This window comes from Pipra filicauda, unplaced genomic scaffold (genome assembly GCF_003945595.2).
Source record: "Pipra filicauda isolate LSUMZ 115617 unplaced genomic scaffold, ASM394559v2 scaffold3_size10097308_pilon, whole genome shotgun sequence".
NCBI lineage: Eukaryota > Metazoa > Chordata > Aves > Passeriformes > Pipridae > Pipra > Pipra filicauda.
The window spans coordinates 4,582,880-4,597,821 of record NW_024104532.1 but is presented as its reverse complement, the minus strand read 5'-3'; the positions used below and the strand labels follow the sequence as shown (position 1 = coordinate 4,597,821).

At 47.4% G+C, this 14,942-nt stretch overlaps 2 protein-coding genes across 5 annotated transcripts; both read right to left on the bottom strand.

Annotated features, from left to right (window-relative positions):
- Window positions 1-700: 700 nt before the first annotated feature.
- On the bottom strand, window positions 701-7,843 carry LOC113986711 (E3 ubiquitin/ISG15 ligase TRIM25-like). The gene is made up of 7 exons (XM_027718661.2): window positions 7,166-7,843; window positions 4,911-5,006; window positions 4,102-4,335; window positions 3,923-3,954; window positions 2,646-2,785; window positions 2,153-2,183; window positions 701-974 (listed from the first exon to the last, which is right to left on the bottom strand). Exons 1-7 carry the CDS (start codon window positions 7,784-7,786, stop codon window positions 923-925), a joined length of 1,206 nt encoding a protein of 401 aa, XP_027574462.1. The 5' UTR covers window positions 7,787-7,843; the 3' UTR covers window positions 701-922.
- Window positions 7,844-8,857: 1,014 nt separating this feature from the next.
- LOC113986791 (E3 ubiquitin-protein ligase TRIM21-like) lies at window positions 8,858-14,581 on the bottom strand. Of its 4 annotated transcripts, none has more exons than XM_039385293.1 (6): window positions 13,711-14,581; window positions 12,993-13,088; window positions 12,363-12,596; window positions 12,246-12,268; window positions 11,147-11,289; window positions 8,858-10,253 (listed from the first exon to the last, which is right to left on the bottom strand). In XM_039385293.1, the coding sequence occupies exons 1-6, from the start codon at window positions 14,329-14,331 to the stop codon at window positions 9,970-9,972; spliced, it is 1,401 nt and encodes a 466-aa protein (XP_039241227.1). In that variant the 5' UTR covers window positions 14,332-14,581; the 3' UTR covers window positions 8,858-9,969. The 4 variants fall into 4 exon arrangements, with proteins under 4 accessions (XP_039241227.1, XP_039241228.1, XP_039241229.1 ...); XM_039385294.1 differs by having other exon boundaries at window positions 11,147-11,189; XM_039385295.1 differs by lacking the exon at window positions 12,363-12,596.
- Window positions 14,582-14,942: the final 361 nt, after the last annotated feature.

Below are 14,942 nucleotides of genomic sequence, written 5' to 3'. Positions count from 1 at the left end.
CCTCCTGAGAGCAGCAGAGGGGCAGCTCTGATCTTTGCTCTCTGTGACCAGTGACAGGACCTGAGGGAACAGCTGGAGCTGTGTCAGGAGGGGTTAGGCTGAATATTGGGAAAAGGTTCTTCCCCCAGAGGGTGGTTGGGCACTGAACAGGCTCCCCAGGGCAGTGGTCACGGCCCCAGGGCTGACAGAGCTCAAGGAGCGTTTGGACAATGCTCTCAGGGTCAGGGTGGGATTGCTGGGGTGTCCTCTGCAGGGCCAGGAGTTGGAACTGATGATCCTTGTGGGTCCCTTCCAACTCAGCATATTCTGTGATTCTATGATCTGTACCCACGGAGATGTGGCCAATAAACCATCTTTGTGTGCTACTGACCGTGGTGGTTTCCATGGCTCTTTGAACACTCTGCGGAAGTGTTGAAACGTTGCCTAGAGGTTGATCCATACAAAGATAATACACTGCTACCAAGACACTTGTGTTGAATGTGATAATCCAAACCCGTAGCATGGTCCTGAACAGCTTTCTACTGCAGCCATCTACAAACAACGCTCTCAAAAACCAATTCCTGGTAATGGTATGAAATCACGCAGCCTTGCTTACCTGCACCACTTATTTGGTTATCCAGCCACCTAATGACAACAACAGAATCACCACAAATAATAGTGCACAAGTATAATGAGAACCACGAGATGATACAGCCCAGAGTTTGGAAAACAACAGCAGTCAGAGATTTTCTTACGTTCATGTTAATTCTTAGCACTTCTTTTTTAAATTTGCGTATGCTACAGAATTGATTTGAATGCCAGGGATATAGGGGAGGTCAAGACATTTGGCAGATTCTCATTATTAAAGGTAATTTTTAACAATATTAAACTTTTCCTTTCCATCTTGTTTTTCACCTCTCTTTTTCTTCTGGCCGTATGTGAATCAAAAATTTTGTTTATATCTGTCACACGCCGATCCTTTGCTTTGGTTTGTGCTGTAGGAATACACAAGACAGAAAAGTTTCACTTACTGTAATAATAGGCATATTTTATTGCTGTGTTAATAACATACTTGACAAGTTGCTGCCAAGTAGAGCTTTGCATTGCCTCAGAAAACTATATTTATTTTCTCTCCCATTTTGAGTAGCTGTCTCATTCTATATAGAGCACAGCCTGTAGAAGACTGTAGAAGACTGAGCTCACAAGACAAATGAATGGACATGTACACTGATTAAAAAATATACCTCTAGATTTGCTCCAAAAATTAAAAACTGCCAAACAGCTCAAACTGCCACAGTGGTGAAGAAAGTATGATTTTCTTTAAAATTTATGGCTTAAGAAAAACTTGTTTGCAAACTGCAGTTTCAGCAACAAAACAAAAAAAAAAAATTAAAAAAATCTTTTATATAACTTCTAAGTAACATTTATTCAAAAAAGCTAGGAGAAAAGATGCACCACTGCGCCCAGCAGAAATATATTTGAGCATTGGACTAGTGCTGTCTTAAGAGAAATACTGTTCACACATTTCATACCTCCTGCAGCATTTGGATTTGTCTGGGAATCCTTTCAGGCACTGGGTTTGCTCCAGCTTCTGCTCAGTTGGTGGGAACCCCTCTGTGGTCTTTCCTTGGAACAGGCTCAGACTTTTACTGAGTGCTGAAGCAAACCCAGTGTCTCCCTCAGGCTGAAGGTAAATGATTTCTCTGGTGAGTTCCCAGAGATTTCTGCCCAGTGCAGATTTTGAGAGCTGTGCCTTGAGGTTGCACGTCTGCTGGTTCACCTCTGGCAAGGAGAGGAGATGCATGCAACAAAATGCTGTTCACATTTTTAGGTGAGAGATTTTCTCTGTAAGGCTCACAGCACCAAGCCAGAGTCCTGAGGAATAAACAGTATTTTCTAACACTTAGGAGTTTGAAGAGGTACCAAAGCCCCACTGTAAAGAAACGGTGTTGAATGTTAGTGCTTCATGAAACACAAATCACATCTTGTTAACAGTGAAATAAGAGATGTGAATAGACCTGACCCTCCTCTTTTGAGAGGAAGGACAGCCTTCCAGACTCTGCTTGGTTCTCCTTGAAACTGAAGCAGAGAAGCACAGGACATAGGGTCCTTAAATAAAAAACTGCTGGAGAAATTTGTCAGGATCATTTTTTAAGTAAAGAAAAGGATTTACCTGTTACACTTCATTTGTTTGGTGAGTTTACCTGAAAAAAAAAATGGAGAAGAATGTTTAACAAAGCTGGCAAGAAATTCAAGTTTAGGGCTTGGTACTGTATCCCTGGATCTCATGGTCAGAGATCAACTAGGTGGGGATGGGGTGGGCAAATGAAGAGCACACTTCTTGAAAGCATGATTGAGCACCCAAAGACATGGGAAGTTGGTGGGAGCAGGAAATCACAGGGGCCAGAGGAGAAACTGGCCTTGCACTGCTTAGAACAGACTTCTTCCTTGTTCTCTGCAGACACAGTCTTTCTGCCCCCTTTTCCCTCCCCTTTCCAACACTCCCGAGATCCCACACGAATCCACAATCAGCCCCTCAAGGCCACATACACACCCTGGTTAAAGCAGATGCTGGTCAGTGGCCATCAGCCAGGACTGTTGGGTCCCATGGATCGCTGTTTTCCAGCGGGTCAGCGGCGCAAGGCCGGTGGGTCGGGGCAGCTCACCTTGCAGTTCCCAGAAGATACAGTCCAGTTCCTTCATGGAGTCCCGTATCTTGTCTTGGTAGCGGCGAATCCCGACGCCATCCATCTCCTCCACCACCACCACATCTGCCCTGTAAATGTTTGAATTCTGGCGCAGAATCCTAGGGCACAGACAGTCGTTTCACCAAGGAAAACCATTTAGCACTAAAAGCTAACAGACTTCTTCACTGGGATTCTTCGGAGGATTCTACAAAGAGGAGGGTGCTTTGGCAACATGAAGTATTGGGTAAACAGTTGTTATATAACAATTGTTATATACTGTTATTTGTTTGGCAATGCCTTTGGCAATTGCCTTTGGCAATTACCAAAGCTGGATGGTAACTTTCAAATGCTGATAGGGAGAAAGGGGGAGGCATTTTGATGATACCAATGTGTGAACAGTGCTTTGACTTGATGCTGTCGTAGAACAGCCGCTGCCGTGACAGAACAAAAATGCCAAACATACTAAATGGTGTCCAGGCTCCTGGAAAATGATTTTGATCCCACAGGCTAGAATTTGACGTGCAGCACAGCTGTAAGTAACAGACTGCCCTGCTGGGAGCACAGCCCCAAGGTACACGATGATTCAAACTCAGCTTTAATCTGTACAAGTCACAGAGATGACATCTTAACATCCAGGTAGATGTTTGAGCCAGCCCTTCATGCAGCTGAGGCCTTCAGTGCTGCTGCAAAGCCTCCTGTGGATCTCTAACTTACTGTCAGTGTGGATGTGCACCACCGAATTACAGCTGACACCCAGGAGTTATTTAGGAAGTGATAAGTTATAAATTAAACGTATCACTTGCAAGAGAAGCAATAATAAATCTTTCCAGCTACTAAGCTTGTCCACAAACCAAAAACTTTCTTGGAAATGAGCCAGTTACCTCTGCAGCCAAAGGCTGTTCACTGGGACTCAGCTGAAGGAGGGTCACCAATGCACATCCAAGAGAGCACTGCTGTAAACTGAACCCTATGGGCTTCATCTCAGATACAAACATTTTTCTGGCATTAAATGCGGGTGGTTTTCACCAGAATCCAGCAAGGAAACCGAAATTTAAAGGGACCACTGGAACAGCAGGCAGGTATCTCTCCATCCTTGTTAATTGTGTGGATGTGGTGCCCTCTGTCTCGCTGGAATAGGGAGCAGCTTTGCAGCACAGGGTGGCAGCACTGAGGGGCACAGGCAGTGGGGTCTGATTCCAGTTATCAACACCATATTTTTTCAAAGAAGAAAGCAAGTTTTTACGGGTGGAACATACCTGTCTGTGGCCAGTATTGCTACATGAAATTCCTACAAAGAGGATTGCCAAAAAAATAAAAAAAAAAAAAAAAAAAAAAAAAAAAAAAAAGGAAAAAAATCGTTAGTGTGATTATCAGAAAGGGCAGCTGTCTGAGAAATAGGCATATCCATGAAGAAAAATGGAATGTCACTGCTTACCTTGAAGAAGAGGAAAATATCTTGTTGCTCTCTCAGCTTCTGCAAAAGCTGATGATTCCGCTCAACCTCCTCTCTCCTATGTTCCATATTCTTCTTCAAGTTGTCAATGTATGCCAGTTGTTTTTTCTCATTCAATTGAATGTCACTCAGGATCTTCTCCTCTTTCTTAATCAACTCTGTCTTTATCTCGTCAAACAGCTTTTGTATCTGAGAAGTCACTGTCTTTGTATTGGTCTAAATGAAGAGATTAAGAAAATGGGGCACTAGCTCAGGAACCCCACACTTCAGCTTAGTGCCTCTCTTTATCAATTTGGATTGTATCTATCCTTTGCACTGGCGTTAGAAGGAAGCGGACAATAAGCATTTGCTTAAAATATCTGATTAAACAGAGGCTTATGAAAATTCATCCTGATATAGTAACAAAATCAGATAAAATTCAGCTACCAATGTGAGAACTGTATCTGTACACACTGAAAACCCCACCTGTAGATGCAAATTATTTTTCTTTTTTTTTCAATGGGTAGAAAACTTTAAAAATATATAATGATATATACAATCTGTGGTCTGCCAGTTCTGTAACCTGTGCAACTACAGTAAAAGGTGGAATCTCCCAGCTGGTTGCTCCTGTGGAGCTATGCTGGGAGGCTGTGAGAAAGCTTGGCTTCTGGCAGTTTCTAACACCACTGTTTTCCCTGTTTTGGACTATATCACTTTCTATTCATCTGCTTTTAACAGCATAGTTGCCATCACTTACTGTGGGAAATTGTGAAGGAAAGATGCTCTGAATTAGCAATGATCTGGGTACCAACCTTGATCTGATTCTCACTTTTTTGAAGATCTTCTAGGGCAGTAACTATGGCCCTTTCATATAGCTGCAGACGTGTCATCTTGTTCAGGAGTTTAGTCTAGCAGAAGGAAAGACAGCATTGAACTTCATAGCAGAGACAGCTTTAAACCAGACTGGCAGTTTGTGGAGCTGAAATGGCACAGGCACCTTCTGCCTGCCCCCTTTCACCAGTGAGTCCTATAATAAACTGTGTTCACTCGCCTCCTCGTAAAGATGGGGCATAACAGAAAACTGTTTAAATTTTATATATGTGTGACTTTGTGGTAGGTTAATTAATAACTTTCCCTTTGAGTAAGTAAATTTCATTTTAAATCAATAAATCTCACTTTATCTGTTAAAGCTTCACAGAATCTTCATATGTGCCTGCCTTAATGTGGTCCAAATCCTTAGTTTTCATCTGTCAGCAGCTGTGGGATCTGAGGATAAGGTAATAAGCAATTATCTTTTCTGAAAATCAGCAAAACAGCAGTACTTACTCATCCTGCTGTTTATTCTAAGGGATACTATGATCATTGAGTGCTGTGGAACTGCACAATAGCACAGTTCTGAGGAGACAGTAAACTTTGTTCTTTGGGGATTAGATAGTCTCTGAATGGCTTTGGTTGCTTCCAGCAGTGTTTTCACACTTTGAGCACCCATGAATGGCCATGACAGACACACCTCCCAGACTTCCATTTTTTTAATAAAAATCATGTCAGAAAGTTTAGATTTTCCATGAGATAGTTGTCACAGCTGTCACAGAAGTTTTAATTTTTGAAACATTAAAAGACAAACAATCGAATTTGATCAAGGCTCTTCTCACCGAAACCCCTTTACAATTCCTCCTGAAGAGCTCCATTCCCGATTTCACTGGCTATCCTGGGGAGTTTTAAAAATAACCACCCAAGAGGAATATGCAGCAGAGATCTCAGTTTACCCACAGGGATGGCTCCCCTCCTGACAGGGCAGTGTTGCTCCTTTACCAGCTCCAGGGATGAAGGAAACGGCCACTGTCTCACACAGCCCACTTGTGCTTGGCAGCTCTGAATTTTTTATATGTAATGTGAGGGAGGAGATTTCTGATAACTGCAAAGGATCCTTCCTGCTAATTCCTGAGGAGGCTGTGACCTGTCCTGAAGTTCAGAGTAAGCCAGGCATTTCCTGCCCAGCCACTGGGTTCCTGTATGGTCTTTTCCTTAGGCTCTAAACTGAGCCCAAAATTTCAAATGCAAGGCATTGAGCACAGCAAATGCATTTTATGCCCTCAGTCTCAGCTGATTCTGGAGCATTTCAAGGACAGCAGCTGGACTCAGAAGCAGGAATGTGGAGGCCCCATGTCTCTCTATCTGCTGGGCCACTGGCTCAGCAAAATTTATGGCAGAGGGAGGAACTGCAAAATCACAGAACCAATTAGGTTGGAAAAGACCTCTGAGATCATCAAGTCCAACCTGTGACCCATCCCCACCTTGTCAACCAGACCAGAGCACTGAGTGCCAAGTCCAGTCATTTCTTGAACATCTCCAGGGATGGTGACTCCACCACCTCCCTGGGCAGCCCCTTCCAATGTTTAATCGCTCTTTCTGTGAAGAAATTCCTCCTCATGTCCAACCTGAATCTCCCCTGGCACAGCCTATGTCCTCTCATCCTCTGTCCCTTGCTGCCTGGGAGCAGAGCCCAACTCCCACCATGCTACAAGGAGGGAGCTCAAAGGAAGGGCCTCAAGTGGGAAAACCTGTTTCCCCACCCAAAGTTCAGTAATAGTGGCATCCCCGAGGCTCTGTGGAGGAAGAGATTTTCTAATCCCTGAAGGAATACTTAATTCCAGCCAGGAACACCCCAGTGAGGGGCTGGCAGTTCCCTGGGGCTGCACCTCAGCATGTGGGACAGCAGGGCCCTGGGCTGCCTCTCACTCTCCCATTTCAGCACACCCTGAGGGATTTACCCAGCCTTGTCCCGGGCAGCCCCAAACACCTTTCTCTGCTCTTCTCCCTCTGCTTAGCCAGCCAGGCTGCTCTGGCAACACAAATGAGGAAAAGAAAAGCAAATTCCAGCACAATGCACCAGTCCCCGCTGGGGCAGATATTAAATCCCTGGAGCTGCTGCCTGCCTGCCCTCACCCCCCGTCCCAATCCCCATTCCCTGGTGAAAGCCTCACTGCCCCTCCTGTGGCTTCCTCCCTCCAGGTCAGGAGTTCGGACCAAACCCCGCAGGAGCCGTGGGGACAGAAGAGCTCCTTACCAGCTGCTGGTCATGTCCCTCCTTCAGGGTGAGGACCTCGTGGTTCACGTGGGCCCCCCTGATGGCGCAGAGCACGCAGATGTACTGCTCCTCGCGGCTGCAGTAGCATTCCAGCATCCTGCCGTGCTCCGGGCACCTCCTCTCCTCCGCCACACCGCCTGCTCTCACCTCCACCAGGATGTGGTCCTGGTAGGAAGCCTTGGAGTTGTGTTTGTTCAGATGGGCCTGGCACAAGGACGCATCGCAGACCAGGCAGGTTTTCACCGCTGGCTGGGTCTCATCCAGGCAGTACTCACAGGGGAACACCTCTGTCTCCCCCTCTTCAGAGCCCTTGCCCTGTTTTTCTTCAGAAATCTTGGCCTGAAATGCCTTCACGATGTTGCACAGGTGGAAATTCTTCTGCAGCTCCAGGTTGGGCCCCAGGTGGAGCCTGCACAGGGGGCAGGTTAAAGGAGCCTGCGATTGTTTCTGGGCTGTGAGCACCTTCTTGATGCACTGCTGGCAGAAGGTGTGACTGCAGCTCAGCGACACTGGGTCCTTGTACAGGCACAGGCAGATGGAACACGTGAGTTCGGCCTCCAGGCTGGCACCCCCTTCAAATTCTGCACTAGCTTTTTCCATGGCTGCAGCGAGGGCGCCTAACCCAGGCTGCGAGAAACGAAACTGACAAGGCGGGAGACCCAGCCCAGACGCTGCAAGTACTTCCTCTCCGCTCCCCTCACGGAGAGAGATGTTCCCTCCCCCGGCTCCACCCTCCGACAGTTCCTGGACGCCCTGGCAGCCACTTTGGAAAGTTTTCTCTCAGTCTCGGGCAGCACTGCGCTGGTGTGGGCTCCCACCGGGATGCTGGGAGCAAGGGGTGCTGGGGTGAGCACGAGATGGACAATTCTCTTGCAGCCTTCTGCCCTCCTCCCCGAAAAATTCTCCGTTCCACAACAAGGGCAGCAAATTTGAGATTAACCCTGGATGAGAATGAGCCTAGCAGGGGTAAGCCTACAACTTCCCAACAGTCCCAGGTGCTCCATAGGGGTAAAATAAGAACCTAAAGGAAAGTTGGACTGGGACTTGTTTAGGCAGATCTACCTGCAGCCAGCTGACAGGAAAGTGGGGGTTGGTAAAAGCTCTCAGGCACTATTTCTAGGATAAGAATAGCCCTGTGCCATGTCATGAGCCTTGCTTATCCCTCTTTGTGCCTGTACCAACTGCGAGGCAGAGCAGCAGCCACTGCAGGTGCATTTGGGAGACCCAACTCCACCTGCATGATTTTCCGTATCATTTTGGTGTATAAAATGAAAAAGAAAAAACACAGCTTCCTTCCAGGACTAAACATGAATGTATTTTAGCATATGCAAACCTGTAGCGTCCCTCAAGGTCTTTCACTGTCCCTGCTGGGGTGAAGAGCTCCTGCTTGGGATGCTTCATGCAAATAACTGCGTCTGAAGGCAGCAGAAACACAAGCAACTGGCAGGAATATCATCTCTTCCTCCCCAAGGTGTTTGGACAAGCATAAAAATTTACTAATCCAGACCACATATGGCACAGGCGGTTTTGCTTCTGCATCGGATGCCTTTGATTGGGCAGGATGGGCACAGGCAAAAGCTGCTGCCTTAGAGCCAAGATCAACATTGCTGCTGCTTAGTTTTGTTGCAGTTCCTATTGTGCTCTCAACTTTAGGACAAAATCAATTGCCACTGACTTTTGCAAACTGAATTACTTTAATAACATGCTGCCAACACAGTATTTGATACAGCCGAGCAAAAATGAGCAACTTAATAGTATTTCCATCATGGTTAACAGAACAAATAAGAGAGAAGCTCTTGTAGTAAGAGGCAGTGACATACCCCACAGAGGCCATCACAGCAACCCATAAACCCTTTTCTGATATGACAGCTTAACAACCCTCCCCCTATACAGCAACGGTCCCAATTCCTAGGCCTGGAAATACAAAGCAACACCTTCTCCCCACATCAAAATAGGAGCTTCAAAGAGCCATCAGACACGCTGATGGCAGCATGGACTGGATACTTCAAAGGGATGCTTACTGTCTCTATAAGCCTGAGGCAGGGTGTTTCTTCAGCAGTCCAAGTCTGCCCATACCACTTCGAGGTTGTTGGCCTAGGAACACGCAGAGGTAATCGTGAGGCACTTGCAGGCAGCACTCAGACAGGGCACAAATGATTCCAAGCTTCCAGCAGCTCTCATTGTTGGTGTTCACCTCCCAGAAACCCTGGACACTCTGCATGTCTGGGACAGCACTGCACATATTTGAGTTCTGTCCTGGTTTTGGCTGGGATAGAATTCATTCTCTTCTCAGTAGCTGGTACAGTTGATTCAGTAGGAGAATAATGTTGATAACCCACTGATGGATGGTTTGGCTGTTGCCGAGCAGTGCAAGGGTCCTAAGTCAAGACCTTTCAGTGCCTCATGCTCTGCTAGTGAGGAGCTGCACAAGAAAGCTGGGGAGGAGCATAGCTGGGGCAGGTGACTCAAACTGGCCAAAGGGATATCCCACACCACAGAACACCATGCACAGTATATAAACAGCAGGAGGTAGGCAGAAGGGGCCAATCACTGCTCAGGAACAATGTCTGCACATCATAGAAAGGGCAGGTGGAGAGCAATTTTATTGTGCATCACTTATTTTAGTTGGCTTTTCTCACTCTCTTTGCTCCTTTCTATTACCGTTATCATTAGTAGTTGTATCTTTATTATTATATTTTGCTTTGTTTCAGTTATCAAACTGCTCTTATCTCAACCCACAGGTTTTACAAATTTTTCAGAATTTCTTAGAAAACCCACCAAAGCTAGTATTTGAACAAAGAGCTAGAGCCAAATAGGCCAGTGGTAGAGGAAGAAGCAGGATTTGAAGAGCTAGAGCCAAACAAGAAGCCAGTGGTAGAGGAAAAAGCAGGATTTGAAGAGCTAGAGCCAAACGAGAAGCCAGCGGCAGAGGAAAAAGCAGAATTTGAAGAGCTGCCTTGGGAGGAGTTACAGCCAAAAGAGAAGCCAGAGGAAGGGATAAAAATAGTTTGGTAATGTGGATGCTGGGGTCCACCTGTACCGCTGTGAGGAGCTGATAACCGCACAACTTTAAAACATAAAGAAAGAGAAAAAACACATTATGATTAACAGATAATTGTGCATTGATGAAAGCTGGATTTCCCAATCCAACTCATCCAAGTCACCCAAGTCCAACCCACCCAAATCATATGTTAACTGAAACACCTTCTGCACTCTCTTAGCTGCTCCTATGTAATTCTGAGGTGGGTGGACAGCACATTTTGGGAAATGCTGCTCTTTCAGTTTTAGCACAGTGTGCTTCTTAGTGTACCCAAGGCTGTAGAGATGGTGGCCAGATGGGTGTGCACATCACTCACTGTCACACACGCTCCAACCCCAGCTGTCTCAGCCTTGACCCACAGCTCACTCTCACTGTCAGTGAGGGCTGAAGCACCATCAAGACAGCAGTAACAAGGGAACCCTGATTTTTTCGATTCAGTTGGACAAATGCCCCACCATGTACAGCTCTGGGATTGTAGGCTGAGCATACAAAGCATTACCAAAAAGCAGAATTATTTGCACAGAAAGAGCAGAGTATTTATGTCGTTAACAAACTCCACCTGCTGCTGCTGTGATGAGTTCTCAACTTTCCCCTTGAATCAAAGGCATGCCACAGACAGGGGAGGAGTTGCTGTTATCTTCTCTAAATCCTTACGGAAAACTCCTAGAAATTCCACACCTCTTTGCCCAGAGCCTGTTTTAACAGGGTGTATCCAAAGCATGCCCCAAAACACTGAAACCCAGGACAGGTTTCCCTTTCTGTACACACATTTGCATTTGTATGCAAATAAGCACACAAAGTTAGGAATCAACCCTTGTAGGGGTACTTCGTGTACTTGGTGTCTTGTATTACAACCCTTTCTTAAAGATGTTTTGTTGACTTTTCCATCTTGCTTTTGCTATAGTGAAATGATCACTTACCAGGTGGTGGTTTAATTGAGGACTCCATGTTTGAAAGGAATTGCTGGAAAAGGGAGAGAACATTGCGTGTTTTTGATTCATCCAAAGCAATAGGTGGGTTTGGCACTTTCACATCATCCGTGATAGGAACAGGCTTCCGTTCCCTAATACATGCAGAAAGAATCGTAGAACCATAGAATCATAAAATCATTAAGGCTGGAAAAGACCTCCAAGATCATCAAGTCCAACCTGTGGCCCATTCCCATCTTGTCAACCAGACCAGAGCACTGAGTCTCAAGTCCAGTTGTTCCTTGAACATCTCCAGGGATGGTGACTCCACCACCTCCCTGGGCAGCCCCTTCCAATGTTTAATCACCCCTTCTGTGAAGAAATTCCTCCTAATGTCCAACTCAATCTCCCTTGGCACAGCGAGACACTATGTCCTCTCATCCTGTCCCTTGTTCCCTGGGAGCAGAGCCCAACCCCCACCTGGCTCCACACTCCTGTCAGGGAGTTGGAGAGAGTGAGAAGGTCCTCCCTGAGTCTCCTTTTCTCCAGGCTGAGCCCCCCCAGCTCCCTCAGCCACTCCTCACATGACTGACTCTCCAGACCCTTCCCCAAATCAGTTGTCCTTCTCTGGACACGCTCCAGTCCCAAATGTCTTTCTCGCCATGAGGGGCCCAGAAGTGGACACAGCACTCAAGGTGTGGCCTCACCAGTGCCCAGTGCAGAAGGACAATCACTTCCCTGGGCCTGATGGCCACACTATTTTTGGTACAGGTCAGGATTCCATTGGCTTCTTGTCCACCTGGGCACACGCTGGCTCATTGTTCAGCCACTGCTGACCAGCACCCCCGGGTCCTTTCCCACCAGGCAGCTTTCCAGCCACTCTTCCCCCACCTGTAGCTGGGGTTGTTGTGACCCACGTGCAGGACCTGGCGTTTTGCCTTATTGAACCTCATGCAGTTGTCCTCTGCCCGTCGATCCAGCCCATCCAGATCCCTCTGCAGAGCCTTCGTGCCCTCCAGCAGATCAACACTCCCACCCAACTTACTGAGAGTGCACGTGATCCCCTCGTCCAGATCATCAGTAAAAATATTAAACCTTGGGAAGATCTTACCTGGCTTGAATTGCTGTAAAAGCCTGTAACGACATTTTGAAAGTAGAATTAGCATAGCACCGGCACAGGCCAGCCCAAGGGCTGTGTATCTCTGGGAAGGGGAATGCTGTTAGGTACCCTGGTGAAAAGAAGTATATCTTTCTGATTTCTCAGAGCCTCCAGCTCCTGAATATCATGGCTGGCTGAACGCTTCTGCTCTCTGTGGTTCTTTAACTCCATGTGAATCCGAGAAATTTGTTGGTTCTCATAGTCACTGAGAGCTTTCAGGATCTCACGTTTTTTTTTCTCTAACTGCAGACTGATCTCTTTGAATAGGCTCTCCAGCCGTTGCCACTGCAGACCCTCCTTAACCTATTAAGAAAACACTTTCAAAGCTGTAAGGGACTGTGTAGGGACATTTTCCACACGAGCTCTCACTCAGAAAAGGGCCTGTTCTTTTCCGGGATGAGAGAAGTAACAAAAGTTGAATAAGGTTGGAAAAATAAAAAAGCCACACACCAATCACTCATCAGGAGGCACGGATTTAACAACAACTTTCAAGCTTAACTAAGAATGTACCTCCCAGACGGATAAGAAAGCTGTTCATCATCCTCCCTCAAAGAAGAAAACTCAAAAATACACTAGAAACCACCCAGGATCTAAAAAAAGCTTCAGAATCCATGATCTGGGAAAGGGCAAAAGAAAACCTTATCTCATTAGTTACCAGCATGCAACCATCCCCAAAGTGATATGGGTCTTGGAACAAACCTTTACTTCCTCCGCTTGTTCCAGTAAGTTTGCTATGCTTCGATCCAGCGCAGCTTCATAGTTTTTCACCTCTTTTAGAGTTTCGGGAAAAACACGCTACAAATATTACCAGTGGGAGATATCAGGATAGGACTCACATACATGCATGAAACCAGCAATTTTATAGACATGGGCTAAGCTAGACTTGCCAAAGGTTTGCTCACTAAATGCTCTCAGGACAAATCAATACAGAAAGGTTTACTGCAAGATTTTATCCCTGAACAAATGCCTCAATTACTAGCACAAGAACAACAATTTGAAACTGAAAACTGTTCATGTATAATAGCCACACATAAAGCTACTTCTGCTGCTGGCAGCTTCCTTTCTGTTACTCTCTCATTAATTTTCTTTGCATAACTGCGGCTCAGGCCGATCTTTGGCTTGGAAGTGCACCAAAGCCACGAGCACTTGGTCCCACTCTCCCCAAACTCTCCCCTCAGGATGGGAAGAAAGTATTTACAACATCTCGGTTTACATCCCAGGGGGCAAGCCCAGAGGGAACCTGAGACTAAACTGAGAATAAAAGCCCAAGATGGGAATTTAACCCCACGCTGGGTCTGCAGTTCTGAAACTCGGGAGGAGTTCCAGCCCTGTGCTGCGGGCAGCTCCCCGCGCCGCAGCCCCCCGTGGTTTTCCTAATGCAATCCATGCCCGAGCCGCTGTCCCGGCAGCCTCTTACCTGTGCTTGGCCAAAAGCCTCCTCTAAGCTGATGATCTTGTGCTCCCTGTGGGAGCTGAGGACGGAGCACAGCATGCAGATGCAGACCTTGTCCATCTCGCAGTAGCATTCCAGCAATTTGCCGTGCTGGGGGCATTTCCTCTCAGCCAAAACCTGGGCACCACAGGGCTCCACCAGGACGTGGTTCTGGGTGTTCTTTGTGCTGTGCTTGCTCAGGTGGGCTTGGCACAGGGAGGCCTCGCAGGTCAGGCAAGTCTTCACGGCTGGATAGGGCTCCTGAAGGCAGAAATCACACAGGATCACCTCCTCTTGCTGGTCTGAACTTTCCTCCTCTTTGCATTGCACTTTCTGCTTTTCTTCCCCTTGATGAACAGAAGCATCCAGAAAGTTCTGCACTATGTTGCGGAGATGGAAGTTGGGCTTCAGCTCCCCAGTGGGGCCTGTGGGGGAAAGGCAGAGCGGGCACTTGGAAGAGCCCTGCTGGCATTTCTGATCCTTCTGGATGCACTCCTCGCAGAAGCTGTGACCGCACCCCAGGGACACGGGGTTCCTGTAAATGTCCAGGCAGATGGGGCAGGTCAGCTCGTCCTTCAGCTTGGCCACAGCACCCGCCTCGGCCATGGCGCCTGAGCCTCGAGAGAGAGCTGAGGGCAAGAAGGAGGGCACTGGGGGGAAATGAAACTGAAAGCGGGAGTGGAACAAGACCTCTCGTTTGCTCTGCGGGCAAAAAGCTGCTGCCTCCTCCCCCTTTAAAGGGAGGGTCTTCCCTCTCCTCCACCGAGCTTCCTGTGTCTCGCCTGCCACGTGAATTCGTCACAGCTGAATTCCATTCAGCAGCTCAGAGCTGGGAGCTTGGGTGCTTCAAGGGTAACAGGGCAAGTAGTCCACCCCTGCTTACACGGGGATGCAGCAGCCAGGACTCGGAGCGGGAAGGAAAGCTGGGAGGAGTCCCTGCGGCCATGGGGCAGCTGCTGCGGGCAGGGAGCCCCGGACAGCTGGACCAGCAGGGAGAGAGGTCCCCGAGCCGGCAGGGAGGAAAAGAACCAAACCTGCCCCTGTTCGCCTCTGCAAAGACACCTGGATGGACCTGGACAACAAACTGGGACTGATAAATGCTGAGAGTGGGCAAATGCATCCATTACTTAAAGTGCAGCCTCCAGAGCCCCTGTAGAGACCTTGAGTGGCATAAAACTGAGGTCTGTGTCAGGGAGTGGGGAGCTCCTGCACCTAGC

Coding starts and splice junctions, on each gene's coding strand:
- LOC113986791 (XM_039385293.1), bottom strand. CDS start 14,331: ATGGCCGAGGCGGGTGCTGTGGCCAAGCTGAAGGACGAGCTGACCTGC. Junction 13,089..13,710: donor AGGCTTTTGGCCAAGCACAG/GTAAGAGGCTGC, acceptor TAATATTTGTAG/CGTGTTTTTCCCGAAACTCT. Junction 12,269..12,362: donor ATATACTTCTTTTCACCAGG/GTACCTAACAGC, acceptor ATGTCGTTACAG/GCTTTTACAGCAATTCAAGC.
- LOC113986711 (XM_027718661.2), bottom strand. CDS start 7,786: ATGGAAAAAGCTAGTGCAGAATTTGAAGGGGGTGCCAGCCTGGAGGCC. Junction 4,336..4,910: donor AAAGTGAGAATCAGATCAAG/GTTGGTACCCAG, acceptor CTCTTCATTTAG/ACCAATACAAAGACAGTGAC. Junction 2,786..3,922: donor GCAATACTGGCCACAGACAG/GTATGTTCCACC, acceptor TCTGTGCCCTAG/GATTCTGCGCCAGAATTCAA.